General features: G+C 39.3%; 2 protein-coding genes across 8 annotated transcripts in view; both read right to left on the minus strand.

Moving 5' to 3' along the window:
* Positions 1 to 1,756: 1,756 nt before the first annotated feature.
* Positions 1,757 to 6,952, minus strand: pex11b (peroxisomal biogenesis factor 11 beta). The gene is made up of 4 exons (XM_034891437.1): positions 6,672 to 6,952; positions 4,055 to 4,170; positions 3,778 to 3,979; positions 1,757 to 2,154 (listed from the first exon to the last, which is right to left on the minus strand). Exons 1-4 carry the CDS (start codon positions 6,725 to 6,727, stop codon positions 1,773 to 1,775), a joined length of 756 nt encoding a protein of 251 aa, XP_034747328.1. The 5' UTR covers positions 6,728 to 6,952; the 3' UTR covers positions 1,757 to 1,772.
* An 8,198-nt stretch (positions 6,953 to 15,150) lies between these two features.
* The window catches only part of si:dkey-222b8.1 (uncharacterized protein LOC560317 homolog), a 34,886-nt gene continuing 33,021 nt past the window's right edge, over positions 15,151 to 17,015 (minus strand). For all 7 annotated transcript variants that reach the window (XM_034891422.1, XM_034891421.1, XM_034891425.1 and 4 more), the window contains one exon: positions 15,151 to 16,804. In XM_034891422.1, coding sequence (XP_034747313.1) covers positions 16,593 to 16,804 — 212 coding nt within the window. In that variant the 3' untranslated portion in view covers positions 15,151 to 16,592. The remainder of the gene's footprint in view (positions 16,805 to 17,015) is intronic.

Below are 17,015 nucleotides of genomic sequence, written 5' to 3' on the forward strand. Positions count from 1 at the left end.
TCTACAACTGAGCCACAGCTGCCCCATGAGATGTGCACTGCAACTTCTTAAAGGGTCAGTAATGACAGGGATCAATCCACTCAGTATTGGTATGTTCCTTGGGGGAATTGACATTACCAAGAATAAGTGTTCAAATAAACACATCAGGAATTGTATACAAGAAGATTCTTTTGGGCTTCAATGTGGAGAAATGAACTGGCAGAAGATCTGGTTAATTGGAGACAAATGTTGTCTTAATTATAAAGTAAAAGAGGTTTCTGCATAAAATATATCCAGCAAAAGAGACACTAAAGAGATTCGAACTTGATATTGAATATTCTTGTACTTTCTGTGAACTAGAAGAAGAAACAGTATGTCATTTGTTCTTTCATTGTATATATACTAAAATATTTTGGATTGATGTTCAACATTTTATCAGACGGAACACAGGGCAATCAATTCAATTGAAAGATAAAGATATTTTGATTTGCTTTGAAGACATTGAGAAGGATAAAGATATTGTTTATTTTATCCAATTAATCTTTTTATTCGGAAAATTACACATCCATAAGAAGAAATGGGCGGACTCCAAACCATGCTTTGAATATTTCTTTCCAGAAATGCACCAATACAACAACACCATAAGAGGAATTAAGAACAAAAAGGCAATTAAGACCGGATTTGTGTTTGATACACTTTTCACGTATACATTTGACTTTATTTGCTCCACACTTTTCTTTTTTTACTCTTATTTATTTTGATTTATATATATTGTTTTCTGTTTGATCAACTTTGGTTTTGACATTTGAATTATACATACTAGCATTGTAAATTGTCAAAAAAAACAACAACACCTTTTCACTTCTGTGTCACTTCCGGTATGTGGTACATTCCCTTTCTGTGAAGAATCTGTCATTTGTAAACGTGTTTCGGGACTTTTAAAAGTGTTTTGAGTCTTGTTCATTTGTTTTTTAAAATGTAAATTTGTTTTGTTCTTTGTAAGTGTTTTGAGTCTTGTTAATTTGTTTTCTTAAATGTAAATTTGTTTTGTTCTTTGTAAGTGTTTTGCATCTTGTTAATTTGTTTTTTTAAATGTGAATTAGTTTTGTTTTTTTTAAAAGTGTTTTGCGTCTTGTTAATTTGTTTTTAAAATGTAAATGTATTTTCTCCTTGGTAAAAGTGCTTTGCGTCTTGTTAATTTCTTTTTTTAAATGTAAATTTGTCTCAATCTTTGTTAAAGTGTTTCAGACTTTGTAATGTTGTTTTGCACTTCCCGCCCACGGTAAATATGAGCCTGTCACAGGGTAGACGCAAGAAGACAGAGTGGCGATATTAAAGTCACATGAGAGTTGCCTGCTGCTGTCAGCAGCAGATTGTGCAGGACAGAAAGTCAAGCACAGGAACAAAATAAAACATCAGTTTAATTTTTCAAAATAAAATTCACCGTGCTCACGGCGGGTTACATCTCCCGGCACTACACCTTGAACATGTCATGATGGGCAAAGACAGTCCTGAAGTCAGATGTTTTGAGGTTTTTTATATAAACTACATTCTGTTATATCGGACAATCATAGGTGAAGCTATCAGGGCTGCAGCCATTCCGCAACAAAAACTTGGTTAGACACGCAGTGAAGCCGTTTCGCAGTTGGTGGAAATCCATGGTTAGGCCAACACTGGGCGCGGTAGGCAACATGACACACTCAGTGCACAGACTTTACTAGAAGGGACCCTTATATTTTGGAGAAAAATCTAGATTTCTAGATGGAAATCTAGATGGACCTGTGTTTCTGAGTTCATGGCTTAAGCTTGAGCCAGGGGTGGACCATGGTAAGGATGGAGAGGACGGAGGAGGCCAGACCACAGGCCCCAACAAAGCCTTGCCCTGTACCGTAAATCCCCAGCCGGTCTAGTGGGATGAAGATATCACAACTGTTCTTCAGCAGGTCCAACAGCAGTGGGGGATTGCTGTGCAGCACTGTCACCAGCAGGTGGAGCTGTCTGCGGAGCCAAGCCAACATATCCGGAGTGGAGTGGGACAACAAGTGGTCAGTGGGCATGGTGGGCCTGGGCGAGGGTGGCGATCTGGCAGCTCTGTAACGTGCTTCACACTCAATGAGGAGGTGCAGCTCATAGACATCTCGAGTCAGGTTGAGGATCAGAGCAAAGAGGTAGTACCTGCCAATTTCAACAGCAGTATTAGCACAGTACAATCTTTATTAACAAATGAGAAAGAAATAGTGATGTTTCAAACTCCATGATTACATTTCTTTGAATGCCTTAAATCTATATATTTTTTTTTAACCTGGAGATAGAATTGTTAAGGTGTCGTGCTTTAACTGATATTTTGGATGCATGGCTTGAACTGGACTTTGTTACTTGGGATGTTATATATTCTTTTGTGTGTCTGTTACTGTATCTTCTGTTTTGTCTCTGTTTCCAATTACTCGTTTGTATCTTGGCCCAGGCTGCGGTCAAAAAGTTAAAAGAATTACATTGTGTGTCTTTTTCTAATCATTTTTCTTTGCCCCCCCTTGTAACTTTGCATCAACAAACATTATTGACATAGGTGTGCTTTGGTGAAACTACCATGTTCCAAAGACATACTACTAAAAGCATCCTAGATAATTTCCCCTGTGCATTTCTTACTATGTTTCATGCAGGCTTTACTGGGGAAAAATATGACTTCACTACCAAGATTGAAATTGAAATTAAAAAAAATATATAGGTTTCCATACATTAACAACAATTGCTCACGCTCACTCTCCTGTCCACTCACATTTATTGACGTGAATATGACTCTAGGAAAATCAAGGCTGCCAACTCTTACGCACTGACAATGACGTAACAAGCATAATTTTTGACTGACAGCCTACCATTAAACTGCAACAAGCTCAGGCGCTGACTTGGTCACAACCGAAAATACAAAAAATTCTTAACATTCAGACAAGTATAGGACTATGGTAACTTAAAAGTACCATACTTCACTTCTGGTTGTCCCCAGCTTGACTGGAGCATTTGATGACGTTAAACTGGTCACTGAATACCACCTTTAACACCGCCATCTGCAGCACGTGAGGTAACTGCTAAGCATTGTTTGAGGGTTGTGACCCTGGTCGTATCTGAATTGTAATGACCAGGAGCAACTCGTGTTGACTTGCTTGGTTAGAATTGACAAAAGAAGGGTTAAACACGGTCTAATAACCCTGGTCATTGGTGTGTAATAGGGTCATTTCACTCAGTTAGAAACCTTCCTTAGCAAGAAAACGAATTTGACCGCAGCCCAGGAGTCCCTTTAGAAGAGGTTTTTAATCAAAACGGGACCTATGCTAAATAACTAGTGAATATATGCACAATTCAGCAATAATCCAAATGCAGAATTGTCCAGGCAGTCTGTGGGTCACTTCACGCTCTTTATTACCCTGCCAGAGCTTATTGGACCAGCAGATCCAGCTGCCGTTACATTGATGATGCTAAGAGCAACAAATTCAAACCTATCTAAATGTTGGCACGCAAATCAAACATTTAAGAGTCTATTTTAAACTGCAACAAAATAATGTGGTTTCTTAACCCCAAGTCAGATTTCTACAGCCCAGATCACTTAATTAAATCTTTTCAATGTAATGTCTTATAAAGACAACGTATCAAACACAAGTTATAGGGTAATTCTGTAACATAGCCTCAGTTAAAATTTGACTGATTAGTTTTTTTAATCTTTATTTGATGTATTATTATTTGAAATCAAAAAGTGCTGCAGATGCATTTGTCATTGAAATGTACACAAAAAAGAAGGTGACTCACCTGAAAGATCTCTGACTCCACTTGTGCTGGTCCAGTTTGGAGACGAGGCCAATTTTTCCAGCCCACAGGACGTTGTCACAGGCAAAATACATGGCTCTGTTGAGGTGGCTGATTGTCAGGCAGAGCCTCAGCACACTATCAGAAAGGTGTATGGCCCTCTTGGCGGCCTCCAGCGCCTCCACAGAGTTTCCCAGGCGCAGCACTGTGGTACACAAACACACATAAGTCGCAACCCTTCAACATTGGTGCTTAGATAACACCTTGCTACTTCACTTACGCTTTCTTGATAGGCTCATGTGTGCTTCCAGCTGACTGACGGTTTTTTGCAGCTCAGCCGCTGCCCCACCCTTCTGCAGTGTGTAGCCCAGCAGCGTGCAGGCATATTGAGCAGCCCTGTGAGTGAACAACACAATAAAATAAAGAAGACTTATGGGAAAAAAGTCAAAGATAGACCGGTAAATCAGCCAGGCCAATTTATAAATTCATATCAGCTTACCCTTTATTTAGTGTCGATTCAAGTTTGGGTTTATTTAGAAAAAAATTCTATGTTCAAAACTGTTCCCTCATTCATTTACTGGCTCGCTCGCTCACTCACTGTGGTCTGATGAGACAAAAATAGAGGTCTAACATGGAGTTTAGACCAAAAAGCTCTATTTCTTGCCATGTTTGGAGGAGGAAGAAGGATGAGTACAACCCCAAGAACACCATCCCAACCGTGAAGCATGGAGGTGGAAACATTTTTTGGGGATGCTTTTCTGCAGAGGTGACAGGACGACTGCACCTTATTGGGGGGAGGATGGGTGGGGCCATGTATTGCGAGATCTTGGCCAACAACCTCCTTCCCTCAGTAAGAACATTAAAGATGGGTCGTGGCTGGGTGTTCCAGAATGACCAGAACAACCCGAAACACACAGCCAGGACAACTAAGGAGTGGCTCAATAAGAAGCATCTCAAGGTCTTGGAGTGGCCTAGACGTGGACCCAATATAAAATCTTTGGAAGGAGCGGAAAGTCCATATTGCCCAGCGACAGCCACAAAACCTGAAGGATTTGGAGAAGGTCTGTATGGAGGAGTGGGCCAAAATCCGTATCCAATGTGTGCAAACCTGGTCAAGAACTACAGGAAAAATGTATGATCTGTGTAATTTCAAACAAAGGTTTAATTACCAAATATTAAAGCCCATCTTGCAAGTTTAATTTTCCAACGAATTTGCACTTATTGATTGTTGGTAATAAACATTTAAACTGTTATCCACTGTATATTATATTAAAAAGTATCACAAAACATAAAAAAACACGAAAAAGTAGGTCATATTTTACAGTGGTTTGCTTTTCTCCCACAATGCATTGCATGACGTCACGGAAGGGAGACGATAGGCCAGCCAGCTTAGAGAGCCCATTGAGAGTTACGAGAGATAGAAGACAACAGTGTAAGAAGCGTGTGTTCAGCAGCAGATTATAGATAGTACATACATATACATAGATAGACTATATATAGCTAGACATATAGACAGATAGACAGTATTGATATATTTAGAGGGAGAGAGATAGATAGCTATAGCTAGCATACCGATATAGCTAGCTAGCTAGGTAGGAAGGTGGGTACTATTTGACCGTGTTAGGCAGGCAGATTTTTTAAAGACGGACGTAACCAAGAACTCACAGATGTGAAAGTGAAACACAGCTTAGACGGGGGATGTTGTTCGGCTTTTCACACGTTTATAGCTAGCTAACGCTACGTTCTGCTTTTCTGATGTATCAAATACTTATGTCATGAAACAAAATCCAAATTAAATTAAAAATCGCAATAAAAATGTGATTTTTCTGAATTTTTTTATTTTATTTAGATTCCGTCTCTCACAGTTGCCGTGTACCTATGATAAAAGGACACACCTACATGCTTTGTATTTTAGGAAAATACTACACAAATACTTGCTCTCCCCACTGTATTAAGTGAATGAAATCCACAGCTCTACAAAATCGAGAACTACATGTAGTGCGCTATTTCCGTGATGGGTAACAATTTCGTACGCAGCTAATGTGTTTATTAGAGTTCCACTTAATGTGTCAACTGAAATATTTTCCCTCTGTCGCTCTGAAACGGACGTAAAAATATCAAACTTCATCTGTAGTCTACCGTTAGCAAGCTACGGTAAATGTAGGCTACTTTTAAAATGCCATATTTTCCCTCTTGGGCTCTGGTTAACATACCTACTCATTTATTTTGTTACTTGTTAATAGTGTAATTTATCAAATTATTGTTGTGTTAGGTGACACATATTTTAATAGGCCTACTTTAAAAAGTTACTATATTGTTACATTTTAACTAAAAAAACTTTAAAAAAAAAGTTGTCATTTCAGTTTTTCAAGAATGTGTTTATGAATCGGAATCGTTTTAAGAGTACCGGTTTGGCACCGGAATTGAAAAATCCAAAACAATACGCAACACTAATCGGGATAGGGCTGTGGTTTAACTGGTAATCTTGATCTATGGACCGGGCTAGTCTGATCTGGAGGGATAGCTAGGTTTCCATGGTAACTGGCCCCTCCGAGTGTTTTAGTTGTACCAAAGTTAAAGTAAGAGGAACATATGATCAAATGCATTCATACTTTAACTTAACATGCAGGTTTTCTCTAACCTTGCTGAATGTCAGACTGTTAGTTACTGTTGACTTTTAAATCCTAAATATAAATCAGACCAACTTAGTTGGAAGTGTCAACCTAACGTTATCTCTGTAAAGTGAATAACGATAACAATTGCTACAAACTAGCCAATTGGCTAGAAGAAAGGTAGCGTTAGCTAACTAGCTAGCGAACTTCGAATGCTTTAACATTTGTAGAGAACTTACAATGCGATTCCGAACGTTATATTGTTGATACCATTCGTAACATTACCTAATGACTCTCTCCTTGGCTTGGCTCTGGGCGTTAAACCGAACCCAAGATTCCATACTGGCTTGTTGATGTTGGCCTGTAACAGCTGTTGTTTAACTAGTTAACTTTCCACCGGCTACCTGTTTATGTCAACAACTCTTCAGCTGCTAGTTAGCAGCTATGTGTTGCAAGTACTGAGGACAGCTCAGAAGAGCTTGACTATTTATGTTTTCAAGTTGCTTGCTTTCCTCACGTAGACCGTTAAATGGAGTGTACTCAGACACAGATATGACCCATAGACAGTTAAAGGATCTGATTCGCTTCCGAATCCGTTCAACTTCTTCTTCGTTTTATTTAATGGCAGTTAAAAATCCTAGGCTGCTTTCAGGGTCATTACCGCCACCTTCTGGACTGGACAGGCCAGGACCGGACCAGACCAGAGAGTTGGCGGTTAATGCTGTGTGCATTGAGATAAGAACGATTGTACAAAATCTACATTCACCTGAAGGATTATTAGGATACCTGTTCAATTCACACGGCAGTAGCTTAAATGTATTAGGGGGTGTGGCCTTGCTCAAGACAATCTCCTAAACTCCAAACTGAATGTCAGAATTGGAAAGAAAGGTGATATAAGCAATTTTGAGCGTGGCATGGTTGCTGGTGCCAGACGGCCCGGTCTGATTATTTAACAAATCTCCTCAGTTACGGGGATTTTCATGCACAACCATTTCTAGGGTTTACAAAGAATGGCCTTGTTGATGCTAGAGGTCAGAAGAAAATGTGCTGGGCACCTAGATAGCTCAGTTGGTAGAACGGGTGCCCATATATAGAGGTTTACTCCTCGACGCAGCCGGCCCGGGTTCGAATCCAGCCTGTCGGTACACGATCCGTCCTGCCTACACATGCGCAGAACCTGAACCTGTACAATTGTTCTTATCTCAATGCACATATCCATGCGCAAGATGTTCACGCATGCACAGATGCTAATTGTGTTTTACGAGGCTTCACGACACTGCACGATCCGTCCTGCACATGCGCAAGATTTGTTGCAAAAATCCTTGATTATGCGGCACATTTTCTTTAAAAATGCAATAGAATATCTGGGATATTTATGCGATGAAATTGCGGGCACTTGGAACAACTGCGGTCTAATGAAAAAAGGAATGTGTTTGTCTTGTTATGTAATTGCGTCACTTCATAACATTACCATGGCAACAGGGGAAATGGCTGCCTAGTGTAAAGTAAACACAACATTTTTCAACTTACTGTTAAGATATTTGTGACTTTTAGCAACAAAAATCATGCAAGCCCCGCATTATTTTGCATGGAAATCTGCAATTTTTTGCAGCAAAAAAAGTGTTAATTTAAACAACTTTATTGAAAAAAAACTACTAAAAAGTGTAGATTACATGTTGAGCACTTGTGAACAACAAAAAAGTCTGGCCTACAAAAAATGCTAATGCGTAATTTTATATATATATATATATATATATATATATTCTGTATATGCACTTCTGGTATTGACTTTTCGTATATGTACATACTGGCGATATAATTGTTCTTTGTTAATAAAATGAAAAAAAAAAAAAAAAAAAAGCTGTCCGTTTTGACGCTTGGCCTTCAAGTATTCCGACGCATGCATGGTACCAATAGTGCAGGGAAACAGCCAGGTTTTCAGCTACGTATTTATGCGCATGCGTGGACATTGTGAGCATGCGCAGAAGGGATCGTGTAGGCAGGACGGATCGTGTACCCACACAGCCTGCGGCCCTTTGCTGCATGTCACTCCCCCTCTCTCTCCCCTTTCATAACTTCAACTGTCCTGTCCATTAAAGGCCTAAAACGGCCAAAAAATAATCTTAAAAAAAAAAAAAAGAGAATGGGAATTCAAGCTGATAGAAGAGCAACTTTGACGGAAATAACCACTCGTTACAACCGAGGTATGCAGCAAAGCATTTGTGAACCTTGAGGCGGATGGGCTACAACAGCAGAAGACCCCACCGGGTACCACTCATCTCCACTACAAATAGGAAAAAGAGGCTACAATTTTCAAGAGCTCACAAAATTGGACACTTGAAGACTGGAAAAATGTTGCCTGGTCCGATGAGTCTCGATTTCTGTTGACAATTCAGCTTCCAACATGTAGGTGGACCAAAGCGGGAAAAGTTCTCTAGTGTTACTTTAAAGGTCCCATGACATGGTGCTCTTTGGATGCTTTTATACAGACCTTAGTGGTCCACTAATTCTGTATCTTAAGTCTCTTTTATGTAGACCTTACTGTTCCCTAATACTGTATCTGAAGTCTCTTTTATATAGACCTTAGTGGTCCCATAATACTGTGTCTAAAGTATCTTTCATAAATACCTTAGCGGTCCCCAAGTACTGTATATGAAGTCTCTTTTATGTAGACCTTAGTGCTCCCCTAGTGCTCCGTTTGGGGAGAATTCTAGCCTGACCAGGCTCCTCTCTTTAGCCTGTCTCAGTTACGCTGTAATAGTTTTAGACAGCTGGGGGACTTCCTTTGACACACTGAGCTCCACTCTCCTCTATCTATCTATCTCTCCATTTGTGTGCATCCATGTCCCAGAAATGCTTGTTATTAACCTAGCTCTGGGGAGTCATTCCCCGGAGTCCTTATGTTCTTTTTCGGCCAGCATGTTTCCTTGGATCAGGGAGGCTCCAAAATCATGGTAGAAGCTGTCGCCATGGTCCCGCTACACGTTCCACGAGGCCCTGTTACATCCTGCTACGCTCTGCAGTGCCCTGCTAGTCTGCTACTATTTTCTCTGACTGTTATAGCCACTCTTCATTTTAACCCCAACCGGTCGCCAGACACCGCCTAACAAGAGCCTGGGCCTGTCCAAGGTTTCTGCCTTAAAGGAATTTTTTCCTCGCCACTTACGCACTGTTGCTTGCTCTGAGGAACAGTTCGGTCCTTGTAAATTATGGAGTGTGTTGTAGACCTACTACTATCTGTAAAGTGTCTCGAGATAACTCTTGTTATGAATTGATACTATAAATAAAATTGATTTGAAATTGAATTGAATTAATACTGTATCTGAAGTCTCTTTAATATAGACCTTAGTGGTCCCCTAATTTCTCAAAGGCAGAGCACGGTAACCAGGGCTCAGTTTACACCTCTCGCCATTTCTAGCTACTGGGGGAGCATGGGCAGGCTGAGGGAACTCATATTAATGTTTAAAAACCTCATGAAGTGAAATTTTCATGCCAAGGGACCTTTAAAAGGAAGTTTATCCTTGCCACCATTGCACCAAATGTACTGTATGTTCTTGGGGGAACAGTTGGGTCTCTGTAAATTATAGTGTGGTCTAGACCTACTATCTCTGTAAAGTGTCCTGAGATAACTGTTGTTATGATTACACTATAAATAAAATTGAACTATAATTTCACTGTTGTAGAATAAATAAAGGATCAGGAATCTTGAATCCTTGATATGTAAATGCCAAAGGACACATGGCTAAACCCAGGGGACAAAAAGAAATTGGAAAAAGTGACCAGTCAGTGATGCATGTCAAGGCTGTTTGACAGGGTTCATTTAGCAATACTTCATCTACAAAGTCTGTATTAATATGACAAGGCCATTTGTTTATCTTATTTTAATATACAGTCAACATTACAAGAGCAGCACATTTTTACAATCAAATAATAAATCAAAAGAACAATATTCTAAAGTAGCCAAATTCAGTTATTTAGTACATATATTGTTTAAGTGTATACATTATTTATTTTTCAGTTTCTGTCACCAATTAGACACTGAACATTAAAAAAATGAATGATAATGGACCATCAGTGGTTTTGGTATGGGATGAAATCCGATTTGATCAGAAATGTCTGCAAATTTATATTGTGAGATATATATTTTTTAATATTTAAACAAACCTGTCTCTGTGAGTGTGACTGGCTGATGGATACTGGAGACTTTCTTGTGAATCAGTACAACATTTGAAGCTTTGATGCCAATTTGACATAGCGGCCAAACAGTAGGAAAAATACTTTTCCTATAGATTTATACGGCAAAATAGAAGTTTCACTATCATAATTGGATCCAGTCAGTCCAATAACATTTGGAAAGTGTAGAAGAGCTGCACGATTAAATCATTCAGTCCCTATTTAAGTTAGCGGCTCGGCCAGTGGAGGTCTCTAGTGCAAATGGTCTATGAGCCGCACAGTGTGGAAGCAGCACTGATCAATGTAAGGTTATTTTATACAAGGAAGTTGAACCTTTTTGGCTTCATGCGCCACTGAGCATGCACACAGGCACTAGTCTATGGTATGGAGGTGTGGCTACAGGCTGTGACAAACCTACAGCATGGTCCGTGACTCTTTAGTGCAGCTTTAACTCCATTCCAAGGGAAAACCATTATGATGAAACTAGATGTTGTATTGTTATAATCATTATCACTTTGATCTGGTTCAAGGTTGATAAATCACAAAAATCATATTGGTCTTTTAGAACTTGGCCAAGGAAGTTCATGGGAGGTAGAAAGACAAATATAATCTCAACTCTACAGATGGTCAATTTACTAGACTTCTTTCCGAACTTTCGACCACCTCTCACAGATTGGCAGATCAGCAGATAGAGTTTGCTCACTCTTATTTCTAATTTTTTATATTTAAGTTAGACCATGAAATGTGGCTGAAAGACTAAAGCTAGTCAGTGGACCTTGAGTTAAAATTATTTACTTCTCTCAGAGCATTTTGAGATGTCTGGACCAGGTTTTGTCTATAATGATTTGTACACCACTCACACTGCATACATCAAGGGTGCTATTGCTGTAAATACGAAAGACACCTGTGTCCACTATGTTCACACAGAAGACACGATGCATATGCTTTGGTCACTGCAAAAAGATGATACGTCATAATGCAACAGCACCTGTCTGTGAACAATGTGTCTGCAGGCCAAACATTGGCACCCCCAGCCCTAAATTATTGATAAGTCAAGGATTTTTTAAATTGCCAAGGGTTTTTATTACAATGCGTTTCTGTACTGATACATATTCTACTGTGTTCATACTATCAAACCACAATGTGGCAATCAATCAAATTCATCAACCATTGCAGGGAGCAGTTGGCTTTGCTTGTGTGGACTCAATAGACAGATTTGAGGTGGACTTGAAAATGCTTTCTTTGTAACCAAGTTCAAACTCTTAAGGAAAGCAGCCTCAGGTCTAGTAAAACTTAGATTCTTTATTCAACCAGACATAATTTCTGAGGTGTTTCCTGGAGAAAACTGTCATTTGGTTGTAATCATGAGGAAAAACCAAAAAACTTTCAGTTGGTACAATTTTAATGATTAATTCCAGTTAATATCTGGTTTAATCCAGTCACTTTTTTAGTCGGAAAGTCGGATGCATAGCAGTTTAGATATACATGCAAAAATGTGACTATATGTGACTCATTTTAATTAGTACCAAAAAACAGTACTTTCTAGGAAACATCCTTGGAAATGACAGACCAATTAAATGAAGCGTTACCAAATGTAAAAAGGCCCTCAGACAGCCGTTAGTTAAAAAATAAATTTAAATTAAAAAAAAACTGTCCTACTAACACACTGGATGGTACCAACTTTATCACTTCAAACTGAAGTTCAAAAGCAGCAGTGATAGAATGAAGCTGAAGCTTGGCTTTAGTTTTCTAGGCATTTTCATCAATAGAGATGCACACATACACAGGTGCTAAATGCAAAGTATTTCTGGACACATGATGGAGGTGATGTGGTGTGATTGTGGAGAGATGGGGATAATCCTCTGGTGATGACATGATGATGAGTTTGCCATTATCTGAAAAAGCCTACTTGAAAACTTGTACCTCCCTGAATATGGGCAGAAGAGAACAGATAAATATAACATCTATTTGTGTTGTCCATGCTAAGATTAAAATAGTGCAAAGCGTACTCATTCATATTTAACACTCACCAAACACTAAGGCAATAAATAATAGTACTCAGGTATGATGAGTGCTTTGTTAATAGTTTTTCTATCGCCATAAATCAGTTTGACAGAGGTTGTGATATCTTCAATGAACTACACAGATACCTGAGGGAACCACAGAATACCATCAGCTGAAAACCAAATCACAATGTGCAACATAATTCTTCATATGTAGAAAGACAAACTTGTGTCTGTCTTACAATCCAGTGTTGGTGCATCTATGGTTGATAACAAAAGGCACAAATCACAAATATGCATATGGCTGATCTTTGTAAAGCAGCTGAATCAGATGACACATTTTTCCTCACACCTCTCATTTTACCAATCCACAGATTAACTGGTTGGTACATTTATTCACATTTGGATCTCTGTCAACAAACAATATTCTCTGTATAGCACAGTTGGGTTCATCCAAAGATTGTACCTTTTGACAATGATTACAATGTACCCTTTTATTGGGTCAAGTCTGTATGCCACAGGAGAGCAGATCTCTTTTCTACACAGTACACTCAGCCTACATGCTATCTAAGACCCAGTTCATGACGAGCCTGTTTGGAGCAGTTTCTTTGAACTCTGGTGTGTATCCTCCTTCAGTGTGAATCACCGGCCAACTAAAGGCTTGTACAAATACACTTTACAGATAAATGTGTCAGGGGTGTGCAGTCTGTGCTGGGTTTTGGCTTTAAACGGTAGGTTCTAATTTTTTCAAGCCTGTCTTTATAAAATCCACATGCATGCCATTTGTTTTGTATGTTGAAGGAGTAATGGGTCGCTGTAATCACTCCTCGTCTGCATACTGGCTGGGAATACTTCACTGCTGTAAGAAACCCAGAGACATCCTTCTGTGTAAAGTCACATTCAAGTGCAGCTGAAGATAATATGAGGTTTCTAAAGTCTGACTAAGATAAATCCATGTAGGTTTTAATGCTACAAAAAACTGTTAACAAACGTTAATGGGAGTTTAGTATAATCCAATGATTGATTGATTTGACTAACTCAGACTGTTGAAGTCTCATATTAGCTTGGAAAGCATCTTTACACATCACTCTTTTTTCTACATCACTGGCCGGTATGGGCAGGAGGTATGCTTACAGCAACTCTCATCTCTTTCAAAGTGCATGTCTTTCAAGCTCATGTTTAACAGAGTAAACGCAACACTTGTGAAAATAAAATGAGACCTGATTTCCCCAGTGCATGCTGGGAGGATTCCTGAAAAACCTACCTGTAACTGTCATTACATGATCAGCACTCAGCCAATCATATAAAAGATTGATTTGTATGATTAATATATATTAATTGGCATGGTTGTAACTTTCTACTTATTTTGCCTTTATTTCAAATTAGAAGCTTACTGTTATCAAATATACCTTTAACAAATTAATCCTCAAAACTTTTCAAAGAAGCAAATACGTTGGATATAAATAAACAAGTTTATTTTAGCCTTTTAACAGCATGATTGTCTAAATAGGGGCTCTGGAGGTACTGGAGACAACAACCCAGAGTTTAAATAAACTGCGAGGTACAGAGAGGAGCCCAATCCCAATATCCACCCTAAAGCGTGATTTATGGTTCTTCATTAAATCAACGCCATGGCTACGTACATTGGTACGCGGAGATACCGACCCTATCGATATTACATTGACATCTTGATATGAGACTAGATATCGTCTTAGATTTTGGATATCGTAATATTGTAATTGTTTTAATGTAATATGGCCTAAGTCTTTTCCTGGTTTTAAAAGCTGCATTACAGTAAAGTGATGTACTTTTCTGAACTTACCAGACTGTTTTAGCTGTTCTATTATTTGACTTTTCCCCATTTAGACATTATGTCCACATTACTGATGATTACTTATCTAAAATCTAAGTTTGAAGAGATTTTGTTAATGTACCAATTGTCAACCCCTTGAATATAGCCGCAATATCGATGTCAAGGTTTTGGTCAAGAATATAGCAATATCTGATTTTCTCCCTATCGCCCAGGCCTACCCTATGGCGTACCCTCTGCTGTACCCTACGCCGTACCCTGATGCGCACTTCTCCAAAAAATATAACTAAGCGTCGCGGGGCCAGCAACGCAAGTCCTTCAGCCGTAGCTTGGAAGCGTTGCATTTCCCCCGACTCATTTCCTGGTTCTCCTTCTCCATAAACAACATGACATCAAGGAAAGGGTTAACTTCTCCTGCTACAGATTTTACCCGTAGTCAGAAAGAACAGGGGAGACAATTTGCTTCTCTCACTATGACTCTAGAGTCGGTGCTCACTCCGAGGTCTCACTTGCTTTACGACACACTCCCATTGGCGGTGCCAGGGAGGGGCTTGGGGGTGCTGTAGCTACCCCTAGGATTCCCCCTTAGCACCCCCAAGAAATTGCTCTGGTTTATTTATAAAAAAGGGGGACTCTAAATTCCAGAGCACCCTTACTGAAACGTTGAGTATTAGAAGAAACGCTTAATAAATAAACTAAGTGTGCTTACATTGCTCTGATTTTATGTTTTTTTTTTTATGTAGCATCTAAAATCCTTAATGTTAATGTAGTGTAGTAGTAATACTTTTGGGCTTCCCCGGCAACATCACAACACTATCAATTGTGGGTAATTCCCCTTTAGGCGAAGTCTGCACAGTTGCGGGCTTACAGAAAGGGTGCATAAAGAGTTCAAAATGTCGGCAAGAAGGCCATTGTGAACTTGACAATTTGACAATGGGACAGCTCTAAGCTCTCACAGATTTAACAGGAACGCACCTCAACGTTTGCGAGTCTGAGTGTAAATGTTGAGATTGGGCAATCCTCAGCATTCAGACTAGAGAACAGACACACAGGCACTCAGGTTTCTGTCTCTGGAGCTTCTGATGGTTGTTTTCCATTAAGCAAAACACGTTACTTTAAGATTCTTTCTGCTGTAAAACTGTAGAATATACCTAATGTTCCACAGTAACACGTATCCGTTAAATGATCAAGTACTGCTACTGCACATCCGAGCACAGTGCATTATAAACCAAAATAAATACAAAGCTTAGGGAGTGTTGTGGTCAGGATCATATCCGAGTTCTTCATGGATTGACGTCAGCCTTTTAGTGATGAACAAAGTGTGTGCGCTTTAGACAGAAAACTAAATTGTGACTTTGCACTGTAGTTATGAGGTAAATTGGCCTTGGTGATTAACACCAACCATTTGGTTACATACAGGGTAGCACTGTTTCATTACAAATAACAACAACACTACTTTAAAGCTAAATATTTTTGGCTTTTTAGTCTTTTGGTACAAAAATAAAATAACTTGAGCTGAGTGTAATAGAAGGGCTAACCAGATATCAATGCTAACAGTTTCAATCAACGTACAGTGAAGAGCACAGTACAAGCACAGAGATGACATAACACTGGTTTCCTTAATACATACTTCTATATCAGTTGTTTTTGATAAGACATAAAGAGAACTGTAATGCTGTTTGTATTCAGTGTGACTTTACTAACAACATTTTCCAGTTGAAGTTCTTTTTCTGACATGTTTTCTCACTCTTGTATAACTTTTTACACATCTGTGTGTGTGAATGAATGCACTCCTACAATTAGAAATCCAAATTGCATATAGGGAACTGGATTTCTAAAACACATCCCTGGATTTCTGCAGTGAATACAAATGTCTTTCGGTCAGAGACAAGTTGATCAGAATATTTACCTTCGGATCTCCAACTACCTTGTCTTGCACTTTAGATTAAAGCATTAGAAAAAACATCAGCACTTTGATGTCTGTTTGGCTACAGACATTTTGGTTGCAGTGTGTGTGCATGTGTGTGTTTGTATGTGAGGCAGCATGAGTGATGTGTGCATTGATTGTTACAAGCATATGTGTTGTTGGTTATTTATGTTTCCTGTGTATTTTTCATTGATTTGCTTTGTGTATTAATTATGTAGCATATTTGGCAACATGTCTGTCTGTGTGAACACATTCATCGAATCCAGATTGGAATTTTAACATGGTCTTGGTCCTTAGTTAGCAGGCCCTGGGTCTGCCAATGGCATAGTGTGCAACACCTCATCCAGAAGCTGCAGAGCACGGTGCAAGTGGACCTCCACCCAGCAGGGCGTGTGTTTGATGCTCTGCCGGGGGTAGTCGGGTCCCCAGCCCTTCACGAAGCTGAGCCGCAGGATGCACAGACGCCTCAGGTCATCCACACCAATCCCAGCTGCTGCAGACAGACCTGTCAGTGAACACGAGAGGGAAATCTGAAATTATATCTGATAGTGCTCACTATTTATTTTATAATGTTTACAATAACTTGAAATACACCACAAGGCTGGCGAGTTTCAAGTAAACGCATCGTCTCTGTGTTGTTTTTGAGGCACGAACATTTTTGTTCTTATTTGGTCTTGTTACTACTGTTTACGTTGAAAGCATGCCATATTGGCACC

The sequence above is a fragment of the Etheostoma cragini genome, chromosome 14 (assembly GCF_013103735.1).
Source record: "Etheostoma cragini isolate CJK2018 chromosome 14, CSU_Ecrag_1.0, whole genome shotgun sequence".
Lineage (NCBI taxonomy): Eukaryota > Metazoa > Chordata > Actinopteri > Perciformes > Percidae > Etheostoma > Etheostoma cragini.

Bases quoted from the DNA above. Each gene is read 5' to 3' on its own strand.
- pex11b (XM_034891437.1), bottom strand. From the start codon at position 6,727: ATGGAATCTTGGGTTCGGTTTAACGCCCAGAGCCAAGCCAAGGAGAGA. The intron at 4,171-6,671 runs GTAATGTTACGA...GTTCACTCACAG, and splicing joins GCCAAGGAGAGAGTCATTAG to GGCTGCTCAATATGCCTGCA. The intron at 2,155-3,777 runs GTGAGTCACCTT...TGAAATTGGCAG, and splicing joins TGGAGTCAGAGATCTTTCAG to GTACTACCTCTTTGCTCTGA.